Genomic DNA, 23,597 nt, shown 5'->3' with positions numbered 1-23,597 from the left:
GATTTTTTGCGCATGTGTGTTAGCATGTAAAAAAGGTAGAAAAATTAGATGAAATAATTATATTGTTCGTCCATCGCAGAAATGAAAACAAATTAGTTTGCAGTAAAGACTTAAAATTAAGCGTAAGCTGCATATGCGAAAAACAAGTATCCGACTAGTGGTCATATCAAATTTTGCCGCATGTTGGTCGAATTTCATTCCATCTTCCAACTCGTTAACAGCCCTTGATTTCGAATTATGCAAATGCGGCGAAAGGCTTGAATGAAAAAATACTTTGCGGGTAAGAGGTAAAAATAAAGTTTTCGCAGGCCACACGGGACACGAGTTAATAAATGTAAATGTGTGACACCACGCCCTCCGTGGCGCCAACCGCCCCCAATAAAATAACAATGTTTTCGTTTTGTAATTACGGCTTTCGCCCCTTTTTGCAGACCGCACCCATTCCCCGCGCCCACGTGTAATTAACTTGTTGCTGGCGGAAAGGTTTATTCGGATCTACGGCTTTGTTATTCGCATATGCAAAAAGGCAAAACGCACTTAAACCTATCGTAGATTAGTTCGGGTTCGGTTCAGTTTGTTTTGGTTTCGTTTGGCTTTTAAAGCTGGGCTGGCAGCAGCGGGAGCAGGCAAATTAGCAAATTATAAAACAGTAGCATACTTTTTGGGGGGCTTGGGCGATTAGTAAGTTGACGCTGCAAATAAAGGGGATTATGTAAGGCTAAAATTAAAAACGGCAACGAAGCGCAGGCTAAGCGGCAAAACTGAAAAATAGCAGAAGACGAAATGATGAGTGTTATCAAATCAAAAGCATATTAACTAGGTAACAAATTAAAACTCAGCAGCACAGCAGCTATTCACAATTTTTGAAGCGCATTTCAAACTTGTTACTGCGTCAGCCGTAAATGCTGTAAAGGAGAAAAAAAGAGGGTAAGCTCGGTTCGGTTATCAAGCGGGGTATATAAGAATCGCTCCTCACAGGACATCACACAGAAACAAGGCAAATATACTTACTACATATACATACAAACAAGCCTGCAAAAGTCAATCAAATATGGTAGATAGAAACGAGTACGTTTAAGTATTGGAGTATGCATAGGAGTTTCAATTTTCAAAGGGAACGCAAGGTAACTTTCACTTTCTTTGGGTTTACCAGTTTGCCTCGTAGTCGTAGTGTTTGTTTTACTTTTGGGGGTTGTGTGAGGGTTTTTTTTTGTAGTGTAGTGTGTGTGTGGACTGGGCTATAGACTCTGGTTCTTCCAGCGCAGGAATAGTTGAAGCAGTTTTTTTCTATTTGGCTTTAGATGTTCTCGTTCTCAAGCGTTTCGCTGTGCCTTCAAAAGCAACGTCACCTAGAAAGCATCTCGCACTACAAGCTTGCTAACTAAGTGTAGGTGTATATATAGGAGTGTGTTTGTGTGTGAGTGTTTCGTTTGTGTGTGTGTGCGTGTTCGTTAGGTATCGTATGGAGTATAGTCTCCTCTATGTTCAGCAATCAGTCAAACATTTTACATTGCGGATCATTTTTGTTATCCTGCTGTTACAAAAAAGAAAGAAACAATTTGTTTGAAAAGAAACAAAAAAAAAAAGAATTCATGTTAATAACATTTACTGGCCACAAGTGTATTGTATGTGTGTATGGGTGTATCGGTGGGCTCAGCAGATCGATTGCCCGATCGAACAGATAACAATAACTCAATAAAGTCGATCTTCGATCTTCCTTAGCTCCTCCGATCAAAGCGGTTAAACGACAAACGAGTCTACCAAAACGAAAAAATTGTGGGCATTAGACATACTTAGCATCTATATAGCAGGTATCAGTCTTCAGATATAATCATAAGTATACCGTTATGGGAGTAAACAAAAGCTCGTATATTGGGGCGGTGCACCAGCTTACCTTAGAAGTGCTTTCATATAGCTTTACCATCATACCACATGCCTCAGAAGCCATACACGAGTTATATATGTATGTGAACAAACGCAATGTACGAGTAGTAATATCGGTCTCGAGAGCGAGCGAGAGAGATACGTATATAGAGGGTAGAAAGAGACAGCCACTTGCAACGTCACTGCTTGATATTCATACTCATAGTCATATCGGAATACTTGCTACAAAAAAGTTCTGTTTCATTGAGCACATGCTGAAAATTACAAATTACGCTCCAATCGAAAGATCTCACAAAATATGAAGAACAGTATTAAATCAAAGTAAACACAATAAAGTTCAACTAAATGAATTTAACTCAAACAAATTTTTATGTTAATAATTTCCTCAAAAAAGAGAAAGTCGAGCGCTTTCATTGGGCAGACGAAAGGGTAGGGTTTAGTGTTCGTTTGAAAGAGACAACATTACTGTGTCTTTGGCGTCGCTCTTACTTTTTGTAATGAAGTCAAAGAAAAGCTTCAAGGTAGGTATTACATCGGAGGACTGACTGATTCAAGGATCATGCTAGTGAAAGAGTTATAGTAAGACTGAAAATCGTAGGGTTGTGAGAGTTACATCTAGAAGATAGATATATAAAGTTGCTTGCTTGAAAGAGAGTCTTAGATTAAAATAGAGCAGATTTGTCGCATAAAACTTAAAATGAATCGAAGCATTTTCTTTGAAAACATTACAAAAAGCACTTAACTCTAGTGGGTATACATATTTAATATTGACATATATATATATAATATTCCATACACAAGAACAGCTTTAGCCAAACAATACAGTAATATATAGCTGGATAATCCAGCAAGCCAAGTGTATTGAGAGTTCTACTAAAGAAAATCGGGTGTGTCTATGTGAAGTGTGTGAGGAAATCAAAAGAGTTTTAGTCGAGCAGAGGACACATTGAATTTTACGTATGCCGCCTAAACAGTTACCACCGAGGTTCTTTTTTATAACAAAATAGGCAAAAATTAATCAAAAAAGCTTGATTTAACTAAAATATTCAGCAAAATGAGTAGATTAACTTCGAAGTAAAATCATAAATATACCAAATCAGAATAAATTGAAAAAGTAGTCATGTAGAACAGCCAACAAATAGAGAGAGAGAAAGAGACAACGCACAGCAAACTGTTGTTTATGGATTAGTAGTGGGTGAGAAAGAGAGAATGTTAGTTTTGGTTTGATCACTTTCCAAGGTTCGAGTAAAAGAAGCCAACAAGTTGTTTTACGGTTTTTACAATAAAACGTATATAATATAATTTCAATATAATTTGTTTGTCTTTATAATAATAATACGACTAATGTTAGCACAGATATAACATATTCAGTAGTGTGTTTGCTTGTGTATAGATGTGTGTATATTTCGACATATATATTTAAATGTTATGAATAATTTTAGCTTGGACATTCTTGCACTGTTACCAACTCTCTTATTTGACATGCCATACTTTTCGCTTACCTATCGTCGATGGTAGTAAGCACGAAATGAAATCCCAATTTTAATTGGTTTCTCTCAGTGTAATGTGTGTGAGACTTTTGGTGGTTTGGCTACAAATTAAAAGGAGGCAACTTGTGGAATTCACTAAACTATAGTTTCTATTGGACGGTACTGTACTTCTATTTATTGAACAAGGCCTGAAAACCCAATTAACTATATTGGAATGGACTGTGGTTTTCTAAGTGGTTATATTTCATTTCTTTCCTTTGTATACTTAAATCAGCCTAACTCATTGTTATCCTAGTGTCAACTGACAATTCATTACTATATTGTTTGCTCGGTAATGTTAACATATTGTTTTTTGTCTGTTGCTGTGTTTTTGGTGCATTGCAAAAGTTGAAAAAGCGGAATAAAATATGAGCTCTTAGGTCTTAAATGCAATTTAATTATATCTTGGCGCCATGCAGTGGTGAGTCGTGTTTTGGTTTGCTTTAAGTTTTTGTTTTTTTTTTTTTTGCTTTAGTTCTTAGTTACTTTGAGAGCGTTTTCTGAACATTTTCGCTAAGTTTTCTCTTGCTGAAATTATGGGTCAACGGCAACAGTTCTACGTTGATAACGAAAAAATTAACCATACGACACATAAAGATAATGTTTCCATACTTTTAGGCAAGACATTGAGATATATGATGAATATATGTAGGTATACTTTAATCTGGTGTAGCTTGTTATACGTATTATTATATATATAGGTATACGTTGAATCAATATTGTATTCTGCTGCCATGTTTAGTAAGCTTATTTCTTAACGAGTATGTATAGAGTAAGCCAAGCATTTGTTTGGCCATAGGCAGATAGGTATATTTAGATAAATGGTATATTCAGATTTTACAACTAGTTTACTACCGTTAGCGTACTCATTTTGCTTGCCATTATTCTAAGAGCTAAAACATATATAGGTTAAATGGATTTACGGAGGGAAAAAGATCTTTTTCTTGGTGGAAAGCAATAAGAGGGGAAGCAGACCAAGGTAAGGGAGTCAGGCAGTCCTAAAATGTGTGTGTGTCTGTGTGAAGAAGACTGCGAGGAATGCTCGAATGAAAGTAATAATCTTAATTTTTATATTAAATTAAAAAATTGACAAGCTAGGGGGGTATGGGTTTAAGGTGATTTATAGAGATAGAGTGCTGCTCTGCCCAAAAGCGCTCGGCAAAGCTTGTGTTTTTATGGATATCGGTATTTGATATGTCTATATATCAAAGGAGTACATTTAAGTCAGAGGTGAGATGTAAAAGCGGCACAACGGAAACATATATCAAGTGAATACCGAATAAGTAAGTAAAATAAAGTAAAATTCCAACACACAATAAGATATTTATATATTTGTTTTTTTTTCGTAAACTATATATTTAGAAAAACACACGGTATTTTAAATAAAACATTAATAAAAACTATCGAAACTAAACTAGAATTAGGATTAGAATTAGGATAAGAATTAGTGGCAAACATCAAATCGTTGTAAGACATTAGAAGTACTTTCATTTAAAACAATTTTACACAGATTATCGTATATATCCAATAATAATGTGTGGAGGATGATTTCGGATGAAGAGTTTTAGCGGTTGCGGGGTGTAGGCGGGGAGACTAAAACTTAAGGTGCGCAAGTCAGTGGCAAATTTATCTTGGAGGTTCTTCTCAAATATTTTTCAATCGGGAACACACTTTAAAAATTATATAAAACCTACACTAAAAACTGGTATATAAGTACAAAAAATACATAAATATCAACATACAAATTATATAGAAAAGAACGTAAAGCAATTAACTGATAATCACACGAGATCTAACATTAAAAACTTAGTTCTGTTTGTCAATGATTTTATTATTTTTGTTAACAATTCCATTACAAAAAGGAAAACATTTATAATACATCGATAGAGTGGGTGATAGTTGTTAAGAGACAAGTGAAGAATGAAATCAGGATATGGAGAGAGTCGTTGAAAATCAAAAGGGTTTACATAGTTCTGGTCAACACATCAAATTTAAATCTCAATAACATAACATTAACATAAATTAATTTTGCTGGCTTAACAGTCTGAAAAAGTGTATGGGTATCTGGTGTGTGAGTGAAACAGATAGAGAGACGTGATCGTGAGTGGTGACTGTACTGTAATATCTGATTAGTAAGCTAGACATACGATTTACAGATTGATCCTGGTCATTATAATGCCTTTTTTCTTTTGTGTACTAGTGGGGGATGAGCGTGTGTTAGAGTACATAGTGTGGGTGTATATATTGTATCGAATATGGGTAGCAGCATACAGCACGTACAGCTAGGTTTATATGTATTTGTATATCGTATAAGTATTCTATATAATCTAGACAATATTCGTTACGCAATAATCGTTGCTCAACAATTTTAAACAATTACAACAGCATTCACGCTAGCTATCTAGCTAGTTAGGAAACATTAAGAAACAGCGATAGGGAGTTAGATAGAGAGAGAGAGAGAGCGCGAAAAATGAATGATGGGCGGGGGCGAGAGAAAGACAGCTATTCGAACTACCGCAGCTGGGAGACAGGGACGGCAATATGGCATTAAGCACCCGCAGCTAGCAACAAGCATACACAACTGTACCCAGCATCGGCAGCAGCATTAGAGGTTTATCCTTTTTTGAACTCCTTTCTGGCTTAATGTTTTTGATCCCTCAAAGCTTTTTAGCTATCACAGTTCTTCGTTTCTTTCTCTGGCCCGCCCCCGTTTTAAGTTTTTTCTATCCGTTTTGTGTGACCGTTTCCTATAAACTAGAGTTAACTAAGAGCTATCCAAAAAGGAACTTAAGTATTACTATCATCTAACATCTGTTTCTCTTCCGTTCGCTTGTGCTTTAAAAGCTCTGATTTCGATTCATTTGCGAAAATGGCAACACTTGAGTCACAGTGAGGTTATGTTTCGTTTGTTAAATAACTTAATGGCAAATAATCGATTCGTGTCAGCAAGTTTTGGGCATTTGGGTTAGTAAGCATTGATCTTCGATCTGTCTCGCTGTCTGTCTGATTTTAGTTATCGTGTCATGGTTCGGTTTCGTAACGCTATGAGGCCTATGGTAAAACTAAGATCTAAATGTTTCTCTCTACATGTCCTTTCAAAGAAAACTGAGGCACATATTCTTACGTCTTCGATGTGTTTATATCTATAAATCTAAAATGGTGTGACTTTTCCATCTGTTCGATGGCTTGGTGCATTAAGTACAGTTGTGTTTGGACTTTCAGATTGTTATCGCCCGGATTCTTAGGAGGTCTTCATCTTTTTGTAGGGATTTAGGACCATGGCACTGCCTGGTGTTCCCGCCTGAGCGGCTGCTGCTGCTGCAGCAGCTGCATATTGCTGAGCAGCAGCGGCCTGAGTTTGTGGCATGGCATAGGGTGCGGTGGGCATCATTCCGGGGTAGAAGTAGCTCTGTGCCTGCGCATATGGCATGGGTGAGGGTGCTCTCAATAGGGTAGCCGATTGATACTGACTGGCACCGACTGCGGCACGCAGTGGGGTACCGGGCACAGGAGTCGCTAGACCTGAACTGGGCAGGGAACCCAACTGGCGCATTTGGGCCTGAGCCTGGGCCTGGGCCTGAGCTTGAGCTTGAGCCTGAGCTTGGGCCTGGACTTGTGCCGCCTGCGCCTGGGCCTGAGCCTGCATTTGCAGTAGTGTTGCCATGGAAACGGCTTGATGATGGGCGGCCTGAACAGGCTGTGCACCAGCTGCTGCGGCCACATAGCTCTTGTTGAGTGTCAGGCCGGTGTAGGCAGCGGCTGCCGAGGAGACACCCGGCTTTGAGCCCGCACTGGCCACCTTCATGGCGTAGTTCTTCTGGGCCACCTCCTTGGCCAGGGCAGCCGGATCGGCGTAGTAGCCACCTGTAGCGGTGGCCTGAGGTGCCAAACCGGCTGCTGCAGCATAGGCGGCGTAGGCCTGCTGGGCATAGGCAGCCTGGGCTTGAGCCTGGGCCTGAGCTTGGGCCTGAACCTGTTGCTGCTGCTGCATTTGAGCCTGGGCGTAGGAGGGAGTGCTGCTGGGCAGACTCACCATGGCAGAGGTGGTTGCTCCGTAGTGGGAGTACAGATTACCATAGGCGGACATGGCATAGTTGAGGCGCTGCTGAGTCTGAGCCTGAGCTTGGGCCTGTGCTTGGGCCTGAACCTGAGCTTGGGCCTGGGCTTGAGCCTGGGCTTGTGCCTGAGCCTGATAGGAAACTGCCGGAGCAGAAGTTGTGGGTGTTGGCAGAATGCCAGTGCTATGACCATTAACCATATACCTCGAGTATCCCTCGCCATTCTGCTTGGCATAGTTGCGTGATGCTGCTGCTGCTGCGACTGCGGCTGTTGCGTTATTGCTGCTACTCTCCAAGTCGCCACCGTTCAATTCTTCGGGATTAGCCGACTTGAGCTGACCATTGTTCAGATTGTTATTGATATAGGACAAGTAATTGTTATTGTCGCCCAGGCCATTGGGCAAGGGCAGAAGACTATCGCCTTGTGGCGAACGGGGGCAAGGGGGCGGTGTATCGCCAGGGGGGTGCGTGGCAGATGTTGCTGCTGCTGCTGCAGATTCTGTATCTAGTGTGTCTGTTTCTGTTGCAGTGGCAGCTGTAGCTGCTGTGTCTTGGGAGTTTGGTGAGATTGTTCGTGTTGTATTACAATCTTTAGCGGGACTTGAATTTTGCTGATTCTGATTCAGATTCACTTGGTCACTATTGTCTTGATTGCTGGCTTGATCAATGGCATCGTTGCGATCGGCATTATCAGCTTCACCATCAGCAGTACTATCGTGATTTTTGTCATGGTCTTGATAGCGATCGGAATCGTTATCACTATCGTTATGATTAGTAATGGCTGTTGTTGTTGTTGGTGGTGCGGCCAACGCTGATAGTAATGATGATGCTGTTGTTGTTGCTGATGTTATATTGGTAGAAGCCATAACAGCGTTTATGATACCTTTATTATTAATATTATTATTAATCATATTGTTACTGGCTGTTGCTGTTGTACTTGTTGTTGTTATGACGCTACTTAATTGTAGTTGTTGTTGTTGTAGTAGTACATTTTGTTGTTGATGTTGTTGTTGTTGTTGTGGTGGTGGTTGTTGTTGTTGGGGATACTCACATGAGACTGGCACGTAGGGCTGCATTAGCTGCTGATAGGCGGTCGCACCGGGCTGATAAACTGGAATGCCAGACTTTTCGGCAGCTGGACGTTTGAACGGTACCATGCCAGAGAATTGCTGCTTGCCGCGAAAGAGACGGATAGCATGTGGTGGGGAGGAAATAGAAAGAGATAGAGAATATTCATTAGTCATCATATATTATATAATGCACATCTAGCTTTCATCTTAGCCTACTGTTAACCATAAACACTATAACAATTGCTTACAAACGAGCTTGCTTTTGGTTAATTTTGAATTTCTTATTTATTTTTTTTTTAGCTTTGCTTGCTTTTTTTCGCCAATTTCTATTCGTTTGAGGTGGGAATTACCAAATCTTACTTAATATGAAAAGATATATTTCTTTCAACTGAATGAAACTCAAAACTAAAAGGAAATCTAAACAAAAGCTGACTATACGTAGTATTTTGCAACTGAATAAATCGAAAGTGCGTGCAGTTCGGTGGAAAATTGAGAAAAGCGTACGCAGTTTACATTTAAGTGAAATGAATTGGATTTCGGTGTTATTGATTTATATAATTAATTTTTCTTTGTGATATTAATCCAATCGGTTTGATATTTTTTGTGTGCACAGAAGCTTTGATATCTTTGTTAAGATTAAGATGTCTCCATTACTGGTTGATTGGTTATTTATGAAATTATACTGTTTTTTTATAAAGCAGACCAATGTCCTCGATTAATTGAGCGATTTCAATTGATTTTGAATGCATGCGGCGTTCATCGAAAGTTTATCTTGTAAGTAGCATATCTGGATGTGTGTATATATTTATCGCTTGATATTGCTATTCAGGCGGTAGTCTATATAGTGTAAAGGTAGTTTGAAGAACGTTTTCAAGGCGGACTACTGTAGGTGGCGATTGTCATTCAGTTTGGAGTACTTACGAAGTTGTCATAGTAAAATGAACCAACCGTTTTAACATCCATCTTTATTGGCATTTATCGATTGTTGTTGATTATGCGGTTAGTGTATGATTTGTAGTTGATTGTTGGGTTATCATTGTTTGATTGATGATCAGATCGGATCGGATCGGTTTCGTTCGGGGTTAGCACACACATTTCGCATTTATTATGTTCGTTATCGAGAGACATAGGTGAGATAGGTGGTGTTTTGAAACGAACGCAAGAGTTTATGGAATCGAAGAAGAGCAAATGAAGAGGAGAGAAGAACACAAATGAAATTAGTGGATATATCCTGGGCACAGTACAGTGGCGTTATGGCATTAATCAGATACATATATACATAAACGGGTACACAGATACTTAGTCCTAATAAGTGGCAATGTGATGTGGTGTGTGGGCGTGATGGGCGTGATGGCCGTGATGGGCGTAATGTGAACGGAAAAGGGGGCGGGACAAACAAAGTCTGCAGGCTGCAGGTGCTGCATGTTCAGCTAATTAACCAGGAAAAGCACTTAAACAATTAAGCTCGCGAATGCAATCAGTGGCAGTGGCAGAGGCAAAAGCGAAAGAAAGAAACTTACAGTTACCGCTGAAGTTAAAGCTACAGATACAGATACAGCTACAGTTACATTTACAGATACAGCTACATAGCTACAGCCTTCGCAATTATCGGTTAAATCATTTTAATTAACACTTGGCAGCGCAAATGTGCTCGTGCTGTGATTGTGATTTATCATATGCCACGTGTAATTGGTTAAACTCGCTCTTGCCATTGCAAAAAGTGTGTTTGTGTGTGCGCGGGTGTGTCTTTATTGATTAGTGTGTGGCTGTGTGCGAGTGTGTGTGTCTTGGCGAGTGTTTGCGCTTTTGATATATCGGATAATGACTTCATTTTGTAAATTAAATGTCGGGGGTTTCATCCCCAGTCGACCTGGCCATGCTGATGATAAACGTTAATTGATGGCACTTTGATGTGCATCTGACCACCCACTGAGTGGGTGGGCACGTGAGTGATTGAGTGGTGGAATAACTAAGGTTGGGTGGGTTAGGTGAAAGCGGAGAGCATTTCGCATCGAGGGTCAGATGTACGTTACTGGGGTTTTAAACGGAGGGTTCATCTACTAAGTGCTTAATCATGACCAGTTTGCAGTCACACGCGCTTTGGTGCAGCATTTGAATGTGCAACATGATGTTCACAAAAATACTTTTTAAAAATGTAATTAAAATTTCAGAAAACTTTTCAGTATTAAGATTAAATTACAGTAGGTTAATAAACGCATCGTTGCTGCTTTTCCTATTTTCTTGCACACCAAAGCAACTCTTCAACTGTATTTAACAAGTTCTACTTAAAACTATTTTCTTATAGCGCAGATCCTTCGAAGGATCTCGTCGGACGCCTAAAAGCATGCAACAAAAAAGGCAAACTCAGTTAGAATTTCAAAGGAATGAGGATAACAAACTAATGTCGTAAATTGAATTAGGAAAACCATAAACGCAAGAATCCAAATATGGAACAATTCAAAAACGCAAAAACACAAGGTGAAGGATAAGAACAGAAAAATACCAGTGGAAACATGTCGGTCGTGTCCGCCGCCCGCTTCTTGCCCACTTCCAGTGTGTGATGGCCCATGACAGCGGCGGCAGCGGCGGCGGCAGCAGCGGCGGCGGCGGCAGCGGCGTTGTTTGTGGTTGTTGTTGCGGTTGTCGAGGTGGCTGCTGCGCCAGCGGTGCTGTGGTTGTTGTTGTTGTTGATGTTGTTCAGCTGGTGTTGCAATTGTTGTTGTTGCTGGTGATGGTGTGCCGCAAGAGGTGAGGTCTGTGTGAGTGTGTGTTGGTGTGTGCGTACGTGTGTCAAACATTTTTGAAAATTTGAATCGTTTTTTTTCGAAGTAGGAAATGTGCAAAATTATTAAAATATACAATATGCATTTAAATGGCGTGTCCATTAAATTGTTGAGGGATTCCGATTTGAATTATTTAAGCGGCAGCGGTGTTGTCATTTTCAATTGATTTTTTTGTTCATTTTTTTGTACGATTTCCATGAATAATTAAATATTGAGTCCAAATTCGGATTTTTTTTTTCGTATTATTTTTTTTCAGCACAAATTGCAGGGGGAATATTAAATTTTGTTTGTTTGTTCATTTTTAGATTTTTCGTTCGTTTTCATATTAAGGTTTTTAGGTGCACAAGTGTGTGAGTGTTTTTGTGATTGTATTCGTACCATCCATCGTAGAAGCAGTTACAGTGTGTGTGTGGGTGTGGTTGAGTTTGTTTTTGTGTTGGCACAGGCGAACAGATGAAAAATACATAATAGTAGAAGAGTACGGAAGTGTTTTGATATCGATAAGTAAATAAATAGAAAAAAATCAAATCGTACATATATAATGATTATTATATTTGTATAGAGAATAAATCAAGTAGAAATCAACGGTAATCCAAATAAACACGATTTCCATTTGATATTGAAAGAGCCTTAAAACGGTGTTACTCATACCAACTAAATGTTAATAATTTCGATTAATATTCATTGGTTTATTCAGAAAGAAGCGTAAAACATGTTAGTTTTGTGTGAGTTAAAAGCCTTGTTTGGTTAGAAAATCGTTTCAAAAAAGCTTGCGAAAGCCAGCAAAGTGTAAAAGACCTGTGTTCTTAAATACATTAACTTACATTAACTTATCTTAAGGAATGGCATATTGAAGGGTTTGCCAACAAAATCACACGTATGTATCTGCAAGTGATTCGGCAATTTCGACAAGACACATTCGCATTTGTGGGTTACTGTATTTATTTCAAGACACATGTTATATATCAAGTATACCTACCGATGTCCCGTTGCTGCTGCTCATTCATAGCTAAGGCAACTCAAGGATAATGTAAACTACAGAACTCTGTTTTTGGTTTAGTGGTATTGGGTTTGTGTATTGGAACTATAGTTCTTTCAGCGTAACCCAGTTTTGGTTTTTAAGCCATATCATATACCCCAGTGTTCACTTTTAAATCCCCGGCAAAGTTGCGACCCCAATTTCCGTTCCCATAAATTTTCCTGCACAGCCCAATGCTAATGCGTTTAACACCGCAATTGGATTCAGCTCTTGCCCGATTTTCGCCCCTTTTGCCACGAAAGTGAACTCATGTGTGCCTAATAACTAAGAACCACAAAATAAAAATAAACCAAATACGGCAGCAGGACACTGGCAAAAAACTTAGCATACATTTGGCCACGGCCGCATGAAAGAGTGCACAAATTTGCATTTAAATGGAGAGGCAGCGAAAGAGACAGATAGTCTGAGGTGCAAAAGAGACGGCCAGTTGAACCGACTCCTTCGTTTTTTCGAAACGATTTTTTCTCTGGGCTAGTGTCACTGGGCATGAATGCTACAAATGGATTAATTCGCTTGGGCGCGACAACATCGTGGGGTGTTCACCATATCTACATATATCCCATGCTGGATGTGTGTATCGTATCGGGGTCGAGTCCACAAAAAACCAGCGGGTTGACCCAGCAGACTCCGCTGGACAATTCATTGGCATGGAAATCTCTGCTTTTAGTTAATTTTCCGGTTCAAACGTTATCCGGCCCGGACTAATCCATGTTGTCCATGTCCGTATCCTTGTCCGTGTCCCTGTCCGTATACGTACACTTATCCGTACAGGTTGACATTTACATTTTTGGCCAGTTCGGTGAGAAAAAAGAGATGGTTCTCCGTCCTGGTGTCCTGCCGTGAACCGATTCCCCTTCAATTTCACTTTTCCTCCGGCCTTTTTTCTTGGCCGAGATGCTCTTGTCACGCTTACATGCCGGGATTATAGTTCTGTGTGGTCGTTCGTTGCGGCAGGTGGCATATTCGCCATCGACGTCGAGGGGAGATCCCCCATCGATATGGGGTTTTTTTTTTCCCTCTTTGTTTGCTGACATATGGGGGACGTTTCGGTGACCCAGAATGCCAAACAGCAATCATAATAAACAAAACTTAAACGCTTATCAACGACAGCAACAATAACACAGGGAAATAATATAGGAAAATCATATATGCAGAGGTAATTTTTTTTGTTTTTGTGGTGTTGTGGTTTTGTAGCGTCTGTTGGCTAGATTTGGATATATATGTAAGTATATAAAACAGTAAATACGCATTTAACTCGATAAGGGGCAGGGATAAAATCAGCTAACAGTATGTGGGGTTTAAAGGGTACATTAGGAAGAGTATATTATGGATTGGATATTGGAATTCTTCAAAGTCGGACTACGGCCAAAGTATAAAGATTATAGATGGATGATATCTTTTCACTTTGCATGCTGGACAATTTTCTTGTTTATACAGAGAATATTATAATAAAGCTAAGAGATTTATTAACTCGAAACAGTCTACGTTTACGTATTTAACAATGAGATGTATTGAAAGAATTGGAAATGGCTCTGAAATGAAACAGCAGCATTTCATCGGTCTTGTATATTTGACAATAATTAGTTAACTCATGAAATAATTTTGCCGCCCTTGATAATCCCTTCCATTTGTATGATATTCTTCTACTTTAAAATTCGATTTTGCGGGATATCAAAATAATGCCCGATATAAAAAAAAACAACAACCATGGCAGACAGGTGCAATAAGGTAAGCGTTTAATTCCCATTTTTACCAGGCCTGTAATCACATTAAACGAGCACCCATAAATACAATTATCGGCTCAGAAAGTGGCAGCATGGCGGGGAGGAGAGGGTATGTCAACATATGTGCCTGGATGTTGTGTGCTTTCTGGAAAGTATCAAAGGACATTTTCATACAATAATCACGTTTGTCCTGCCCTTCCACTCGACGAGGAGAGCCTCGATTGAATTACGCCTAAAATGCTGCAACAATTTTTCACTTTATGCGATATTATGCTGCAATTATGTGTGTCATTTTCACCACCCCTCTCCCACTCTCACTCAGTCTCTCTCTCTCTCTTCCACTCCCGCTTCCAGCCTGGCCAACAAGGACATCGTTGTTGTTTGTTGCGTCAAATAAATTTCCAGCAGAAAGCAATTAAGTCGCGAATTAAGTACGGCGCATAGGACACGCAGCCGGGAAACACGGATACGTACCACGTACGTGCCCAAATGTGCATGTATGTGTGAGTGCCGTGTTGGCCCGGCTGCCTCGCTTTTCCGCTTTCCCGCTATTCCTCCGCATTTTCCCTGCTCGACCTGCTCCTGCGTGCTCAAAGTTTTAACGCGTTGTAATAAATGTTAATTTTGGCCCAACGAAAATCAACATTTATGGCGTGTTTTATGTGAGCTTCAACATATTTCCCGTGTTGCCGGATATTTTTGACCCCACATCCCCCCTTTCTTCCTTCTGTTGGCAGGATTATGCTCTTCCATCTACCCACGCTGTTTGTTTGTTTCTGTCTGGGGCGCCTACTTAAAAAATATAATTATATATTGATCTACAAACAAAATTAACATCTAAATGACGCTGAACACCCTGTTTGAATGGTGTCTCACCAAATGATTGTTGAACATTTCATTTGCCTTGGACAAACATAATTAAGTTCAGCCAAATGAGTTTTCAATTAGCCATAAAATTATATTCGATGTCTCTACACTGACTTTTTTTTAAATATTTTTATGCGCGAATCAATTTTTATATTAAATGAGTAGTACTATACTAATAAACAATCATTTAATAGAAATATCAGATTTTAAATTGGAAAACGTATTTTTTACATTTTTATTTCTAGATATATATACTAAAATGGTCACTAATAAGTAACACAGAATCTGTAAAGGTTTTTTGAAAACTTTTTGAGTTCACGTTGATTTTAGGCAGAATTATTTGGTTCATTGATTTGAATTTTTCTATATTCGCGGGGGACGAGTTCGAAATTCGCTAAAGCGTTTATTGCATAACCATTGGCAATGCCATTGAATATGCAGCATAAATAAATAGCATAATTTGTGTTTTACAAATTTGTACGATTACACACATTTTTTGCAGCTTTTCGGGGGGAATAACAGTTATTTGTAAAGAGATTTTATATGTGAGGGCGTGTGTGTTTGCATAAAGTTAATTAAATTGTTTGCATGCGGCATTAACTTCTAATTAAATTTGCTTTAAATCCATATATATATATATATATGTACATATATATGGGAGAGATTTTCGAATGAAATCGAACAAACTGTGAATTTGGCATGAAATTAAAGCAAATTCAATCAACTATTTTGAACTAAGCAGGATGGCCTAAGGTCATCTATCGCTAGATATATACAGGATATATATAGATAGAAATATATATTTATATATTCGTGTGGCGTGTTAGTGCAGGAGTAAAATTCTGTGTTGTATTTCTCTGTTGAGGTTATTTGGAAAACAAAAACAGAAAACGCTAGTTGGGTGGCTTTTTCACAAACTGGTTTTTAAAATTTTGCTAGATTTACCTAATTTAAGGTTATAGATATTGATTTGAATTACTTTGTACCTGTGGTTATAGCTTAGAAACCAATTTGTGAAATCATCGCCATTGCAAACATGTTCAAAACTAAAAATCACTTTCGCAGATAAACGAAAAATAAGGGAAATCATAAGATATTTAGGCAGCACAAAAGAACACAAACGGAAATCAAGGAAATCAAAAGTACTGGGCTAAGGTTGATCGAACGCAAACGCAAAGAGAAGGTTCGAAAAGTATAGAAAAATATATAGTATATAGCCATACCGCAGCTGCAGCAGCGACAGCGGTGGCGCGTGTTTGGGCCGCTTTTAATTGTGCCTGTAGGTGCAGGGGGGGATGGAAGTAGCGGCAGGGGTCGCGTGCGCACCTGCCCTTCACGGCGTCCATGCAAACCGTTATCGAGCCGTCGTCGTGCCTGGCGACGCTCTCCTGCGGATGGGCGAACCGGCACTCGGATTCCGCCCGTTTGCAGGCGCCGCGCAGGAATTCGCGGCACACCTGGATTTGCGATCGGATTCGGGTTCATAATCGTTATCGTTATGGTTATCGTTATCGCATTGGCAATCGGATTCATCGCAATCATCGCCATCGATCGCAAACACACACACAACACGACGCCCACATTTCGATGATCATCGTTGAGTTTTTCAACAGTATTTTTGTGATTTTTTTTTGGGATGGGCATTACATATCGGTTATATATATTATTATCAGGTGGTATATATATATTTTTCGATTCATTGGATCGATATTTGTGGTTGCAGCGCACATCGGTATCGGTTTTGGTATCAGTATCAGTTGATTGGTTGATTGGTTGGCGGGCGTTGGCAGCGGATAGCAAAAGTGGCAGCAGTTGTGGTTCAAAGTGGTTCAGTGGTGTTTTTCGGTTTGGAGTGTGTGTGTGTGTGTGTGTTTTATAGGCGGAGAGGTGTATGTGTGTTTGTGTGTAGTGTGGTTTTTGGAAATAATGGAAGGATATTCAGTAACAAGTTCATTTCTTTTGTTTCGTTTTAAACTTTTAGTTTACGTTTTAGTTTTCATCAAAAGAAAAGTTAAGTATTTGCGCAAAAATATATATATATTTTCGATTCGTTCCAAGTCAAATGGTAGGCAAGTTTTATTTTTTTTTTTGTATTAGTGGTTAGAGCCGATACAGATGCATTTCAAATTTTGGTTTTATTTGTGTTAGGATTTTTTTTGATTATGCTTTTTTCTTGCTATTGTACTTGCCCCTTGGAATTGGTTTGCATTGGTTTATTTTTGGGTGTGGTTTTTATTTTTGCTTCATGCCGATTAGTTTTCAATTTGCATTTTTTAAGTTGGTGCACTTTTGAGTACGAGAAAACACAAGAGGAACACGTAGCACAAACATAACAAAAAGGAACAACGAGAATGCAAGGATTATTCAAAATCAGGAGTAAACAAATACACGAAGACGTAACGAGGAGCTCGGGGTGGACTGTTTGTAGAGAGTATTTCGGTGTCTGCTGATTCGAAGTAAATAAATAGCTTGAAAATATAAAGAAAAGTCTAGAAATCAATGGCTAAACGTCTACCAACTCTATGCTACTAAAAAGATCCTCAAGGGAGTACGAAAAACGCTGCTACTCTTGAACTCCACATCTACGATGAATTTTATTCAAGGCCCAGGGGGATTTTCTAAAACTCTATATGGGGGTCTGGAGTATGGAATGAAAAACGAGCCTCCCATTCCGCTTTATCCGGAAAATGAAAACAACTATAGAAAAACGGGAAAATAAATGTGAAATTAGAAATTGATGTGCAAAGAATTCTGCAATTTAGTTTTTTGGTCTATTTACAGGGCTCGTAAGCTTCCTAAAAAAGCTTCTGAAAAGCAGCTGCTAGGCCAAACTGCAATATTGTGCAATCGACACATGAATCGATCCGTACTAATTCTTTTATATTATATAGATAATAAAGTTGTAAGGAAATGAAAAGAAGAGAACATCAAGATTGGGTGTCTTTATATTTGGTTTCAATTTGGCGGTGTTAGACAAATACGAATGTGTGTCAAAACGTCGAATCAATTTCTGGTTATTGGCGAATTATACAGTGGATTTTGGTCGCAATTTCAGCTTGATCTTTTGGCAAACTCAAAAGAACTCAAAACTCTGTACAATGTTTTTGTTTTTAGTTCGCAATAATCGTATACATAGTTTATTATTAATACTAATTAGAAATATAAATACATAAAGACATGCCACGAAAGAAAACATTGGAACGTAAAAAACTTTCGTTAAATCAATAAACACAAAGTAAGCGTAAATAAAATCGCGTTAAATTGACTTCATTGGATACATAAACATATATCGAGATATATATATAGTCGGCGCCATTAGACCGAAACTCACCTCTAATCTGTCGGAACGTGGTATTTTCTGCTGTGCCACCTGCACTGTTTGGGGCACCACGGGTCCCAGTTGGGAGGTCACGGGATCCGGACCCAGCAAGGCGGGCACCAGGTGTCCCGTTGTGTAGTACGGACTGTACGAGTTGGCCGGAATGCCGGTCAGATAGGGGTTTGTTGCCTGCAAAAGGATAGTCGGTCATTAGGCCATTAAAAACATTCATCAAAATCAAACGGTTGTGTCCATCAGGACTTAATCAAAGCTCTGAGGATTTGAACTAAATGTTTATGTTGAGTCTAATTGGTGTGCTAAATCGCACATTCGCTTTCAATCAAGTTAAAGAGTTGGTAATCATACAAGTATCTTCAAACAGTAAAACGTGATGAATATATTAAGATCCAACTGTTTTAAGGCTTAGCAGTCCCCCGTAAAACATCCATTAGGAATTCCTGTCCTTGTTTAAATATGGTTTATTTATGGCCTATCCCCATCCAAACGTAATGGTTCGACACCCCATTGAAGGCTTCACACTGCCCATTAACTGACCCCTTCTCGCTGGGCACAAATTATGCCTGGCACGCACTCGTAAACCTTTTTGGCCCCAACACTGGTTCTAATGAAAATTCATGCATTTTTCAACAATCAACATGGGCAGGGAACCCAGCAAAAAGTAAAAAAAAATATAAAAACACCCGCCCTAATGATGACTGTCGTTTAGCTGCAAATCCACAAAAACCATGTCGCAAATTATTTGAGAATTAATTTTCGATTTGTTATAAAGCGGGAAAACTCCCCCTCTGCATGAATAAAACATTCCTCTTTCTCACTCTTTGACTCATTTTCGCGCACTTTGAATTTCTCGATTTTTTTTTTGCTCTGTTTGGTATTTTGGATATTCATGGTCGTGGTGGTGGAGGAGTTCGCTTATAAATATTCATATTTTCGAAATGAAGGCCAGTTGGAAAGCGAATGGAATGGGGAAAATTCAATTAAAGTATTAGAGCGGCACTTACCACGGCTGGCACTTGGCCCGATATGACCGGTTGGCCGGGCGCGATGCCCATCTGTTGCATCAGTGCATTCTTGAGGGCCAAATGATTGCGTCCATTTATCAATAACTGATCCTTCAGATGCTGTGGTGGATGAAAGTATTTGCACGGCGGTTTATCACGATTACAGCGGCCCTGCAAGAAAATTCAAGGGAAATGTTTAGCAAATTTTTCCACTACCTAGTCAGCATTTTATGTACACATATAAATACATATATATATATATATATATGTACAAAGAGAGCTTCATAAATTTTCCCCGACTGACAGCCAGTTGGGGGTTAAATCTTTGGGCCATCCACATCGGCAGTCGGCCATAATTCAGTTTCGATTGCTGGCAGTGGCAATTTAGTAAGCGTGTTGGCCAGGAAGTGCTTTTGTCGCACTAAATAAATTACTAGAAACAAATTTATGTTAATGCCATTTACTCCTGGTTGCGGGTCCTGTGTTGATTAACGCAAATTGTTGTGCTTAACCTTAATGCCCAGGTCCTTTCTGGTTCGTTTTGCAAGGGTGAGCACAGCTTTGAACGATTTGATTGCTCTGCTTGGTTATTTAACTGCTTAAATTCAGATAAAGGCCTTAAATCTAATTAAAAGTTTTATTTGAACGTATTAGATGGATAGATCTTAAAGTAGCCAAGTGAAAAGAACTGACGTAATGTGTTATTAACAATATCGCGAACTTGTGTAATGCAATCGCCTTATCCCATGGTAGTTGTTATAATAGCGAGCCATTTCAAGGAAATTACACTGCCTGCTGTAAACTTCCTGCTATGTAATTTGCGTTATCGTTGGCATGACTCAGAGTCCTGAATAACTTTATGTTCGTGCTGTCAACACATTTTGCCCAGCCCCAAAAAGAAAGCCAAACCAATTAACTGCATGCAAAAGCCGTTGCAATTCTGCTTCGGGGAAAATCAGGAGAAAAACATGTTTTCGGGCTATATGCGCGATCGAAATTCGTTTTTAATTGCGAAAAAGTAAAATTTCACTTCATTAGCATGTGTAATTGTGGCGCCGGATTAACGCGGCTCACTCTCCATTTTAAGCCGAAATGTCAACAATAATTATAATGACCAAGGCATCGAAAAGAATGGGCACCCATTATGCATGCAACATGGCATGTGGAAGAGGGATTTTCAGCCGTAACAAGGGCATGCCAAAACTGGGCAAACAAATATGCATGTAAATTATATTTAATTCAGAGCAAATGAAGTTAACAAATATTTGCATACCATCAAGCAAGGCGACCAGCAAAATGAGTGAAAAAAGGGAAACAAAAAATTGCGAAATTTATATGTAAACGGCGAAAATTGTGTGTGCATAAATTGATTGTTTGCCCTGGCCAGACGAGGACAGCAAATAGCAGGATCAGGACGAAAAGACAGGGACGGGGCAACAGGCAATTGTAGCAGGGACATGCCAACTCGTTTTTCGGTTTCCTTTCGTGTTCTTCCCCGTTTTTTTTCCCTGCCGCTGCTGCTGATGGCATTTGCAATTTATGACGCCCCGAAAGCTGTACAAGATTTATGGCGCCCAACAACTGGCGCTAACTCACAAATAATTGTTGTCGAAACAACATTTGTGTTTATTTTTATTTGCTTTTTTATGATTCTCCAAATTATTTGCTAGCATATTGACAAATGCGAGGCAAACTGGGCGGGGAAAGTTTTTAATAAACTTTAAACTATGTATCAGTTGTAGGCACTCGTTGCAAAGCCATAAATTAGGCTAATTAATTGTCAAATACTTTGCATACCCCCAACGTTCGATGGATAAATATTTGGTGAGCCAACAAAATGCTTTGCATTGTTGCCTCGCAATTTTGATCAATAAATACAGCGCAAAATATTTATTGACGACAACCAAATATTTTTATCCATCCTTCTGTGCGAAACTTTCAATCAGCAGCTGCCAGGACTTTCAGCACACACAAACAGGAATACACTTTGGCATATTTGTTTGTGCTTATTCAACAACAGCCAACGTTTTAAATAGCTGCACTTGCACACTCTGCATCGGTATACCTCTATTTTGTAGCTCTAATGCGATAAAATGCAATTTTTCAAATCGCTCACTTGTTGCCCTTCTAACTGGGCTAATTGCGCCCTGATGGCCATCTAGTCATGTTACCTACATAATTGCTAACTGAATTATCAGTGTGCATAAGCGGAGGGTTACGTTATTGATGAATCTATAAATCGATTTGGCATTCGTTTTTCCCATTCAGCCATTCAGTCGTTCAGCTCTTTCAAGGGCTGTGGAAGCAAATTTAAATTGCATTTGCTGGCCACAATCAAATAAGACATTATTCTTACAGTCCAGGAGAGATGCTCCTTCGGCTGCAGGACAGACATTATCTTTGAGTGCCAAGCGCTTGCCACTTTCCACCTCCACCTCCCAGTCTCACCTCCACATCCACTTTCCCATTTCCCGGGGCAATTTCTTTCTTGTGGCTGGCGCCCGTAGATATGCAACACTTTCTTGCTGCTGCCGCTTGACATTGCCACCGCGATTTCATTTTTTTTCCTTTCCACACGCCACACTAAACATTTTCATGTCATTTCGATTGTAATCTGCATGACTGCCTCGCTCCTTGGGCGTGCGAAAAAAAATAGAAGAAACGAACGCGAGAGAGTGAGAGCGGAAAAGCGAGTGCGAAAATTGCAAATGGTGTCCACTCACGCACGCAGGAGGGGCAGTGGCGGAAAATGGGGAACGTGGGGGGAAAATGCGGGGGCGCCGCAGCATATTTGCATTGCCAACATTCGGCGTTCGCGTTGTGCAACTGAAAGTGGAACCCCTTTTTAGAGCACTCGCCGCCTTTTTTTCGCAACGCTTCTTGTTTCACAGCTTTGGTCTGATGCAGATTATCCGCTTTAAATTGCAATGATTACTTTTTCGCTATCCTGCTCCCCTTTCCTATTTTTCCGCTTCTTCGTTTCTTTTTTTTATCCTTTTTCGGGTGGCATGATGGCAGTGATGGCATTTCAGAGCCATTTTTCTTCTTTTGCCAGGCCATTCGAAACAATGTCGCTGTCGTCTAGCGTTCTGGCATGCCATTGTGGAAAAGCAACAGCAAGAGGTATGGTGGCCATTGGCTAAGGAATTTCTCATGTTTTCATGCCAAGTGCAAGTCAGGTTCAGTCATGTATATCGTCGCGTATCGCATTGCCATTTGGTCGACATGCGTCTTGGGATCCCAGCTCCATCGTCAACCTTTCCCCAACTTAAACCCCCTTTTGGGTACGCAGCTGTTGGCCATCAGCTACTAGAAGCTGGATCCTAGGAGCTGGGAGCACTCAAGTCCATGTCCTCGTCCAAGTCGTTGGGTATTAAATGTCATTTTGCATTTCGTGACAAGTTGGCTAATCTGACTCGAAAGTTATTTATTTCTTCTTTGTTGAGTGCAAAGGAATTTTTCTTACACTTTTTTTTTTTCTCCGGCTACAGCTACAGCTTTTGCCCTGAGAGCATTTACATGGCATTTTCCCTCAGGGTCTCTGTTTGCTCGGAACTCCGTTCGCCCATTTTTTCCCCTTTTTTTTTTTGCCGAACAACTCTAGCTACTTTTCTTCAATTTAGCGGCGATAGGAATCGCCTTTGAATGTTAATAAAACGGATTTTTATGCAAATTTAAAACTGTTTAGTGGTTTGACTTTGGTATGCATTAAAAGAAGAAAAAATGCGATCGCGTCTAGAGCCCTTGCGAAAATAGACAAAGAGTTGGTATATAATACGAATGAAAAATGTTCGCGGGGCTTTGTTTGATATGGAGGAAAATGAATGGCAATGGCTTTAAGGTTTAAATAACGTTTGGTAATTTTTGAAAAAATTTCTTATCCCAGTAAGTCCACCAAATATCTGCATTTCATGCATAATCTTGTAAGCATTCTAAACATCTTCAAGCAGTTACAATAAATAAACCGAATATTCATTCCAAAAATTGCTTTTTCTTCATTGTCATAAACTCTGGAGGGCGTTACTGCCTGCAATTTTCCGGCAAGTGAGTGGGACTTATGATAAGCCACTTTGGAACACACAAATTGCATGTCCTGCGAACTTTTCAGCCTTATTTTCTTCCCACATCGTGCAGTGCAAACTCCATTTAAGGCTTTACATAAAACATAAGCGGAAAATGTTGCCGAATAAAAATGTAGGGAACGGGAAAACAACAACGCTGGCAAGCATAATTCCTGACACTCTTCGCTTTTGGCCATTTTTGAACGGCTAAATGCTGAGAGGGAGAGAAAGAGAGAGCCGC

General features: G+C 39.6%; 1 protein-coding gene across 16 annotated transcripts in view; it reads right to left on the bottom strand.

The window, feature by feature from the left end:
• The window catches only part of LOC6609578 (muscleblind-like protein 2), a 155,441-nt gene that overhangs the window by 5,220 nt on the left and 126,624 nt on the right, over positions 1-23,597 (bottom strand). For 2 of the 16 annotated variants that reach the window (XM_032715254.1, XM_032715255.1), the window contains 6 exons: positions 19,296-19,466; positions 18,286-18,462; positions 16,178-16,411; positions 11,045-11,296; positions 9,463-9,504; positions 3,151-8,640 (listed from right to left, as the gene is read on the bottom strand). In XM_032715254.1, the coding sequence (XP_032571145.1) occupies positions 6,655-8,640; positions 9,463-9,504; positions 11,045-11,296; positions 16,178-16,411; positions 18,286-18,462; positions 19,296-19,466 (2,862 nt within the window). In that variant the 3' untranslated portion in view covers positions 3,151-6,654. Of the gene's footprint in view, positions 1-3,150; positions 8,641-9,462; positions 9,505-11,044; positions 11,297-16,177; positions 16,412-18,285; positions 18,463-19,295; positions 19,467-23,597 lie in introns of those variants that run through there. The other 14 variants (XM_032715256.1, XM_032715257.1, XM_032715258.1 and 11 more) reach the window with 9 other exon arrangements.

Source organism: Drosophila sechellia, chromosome 2R (assembly GCF_004382195.2).
Source record: "Drosophila sechellia strain sech25 chromosome 2R, ASM438219v1, whole genome shotgun sequence".
In the NCBI taxonomy this organism is placed as follows: Eukaryota; Metazoa; Arthropoda; class Insecta; order Diptera; family Drosophilidae; genus Drosophila; species Drosophila sechellia.
Note: the sequence above shows the minus strand (reverse complement) of the source record. Positions and strands in the feature narration are given on the sequence as shown.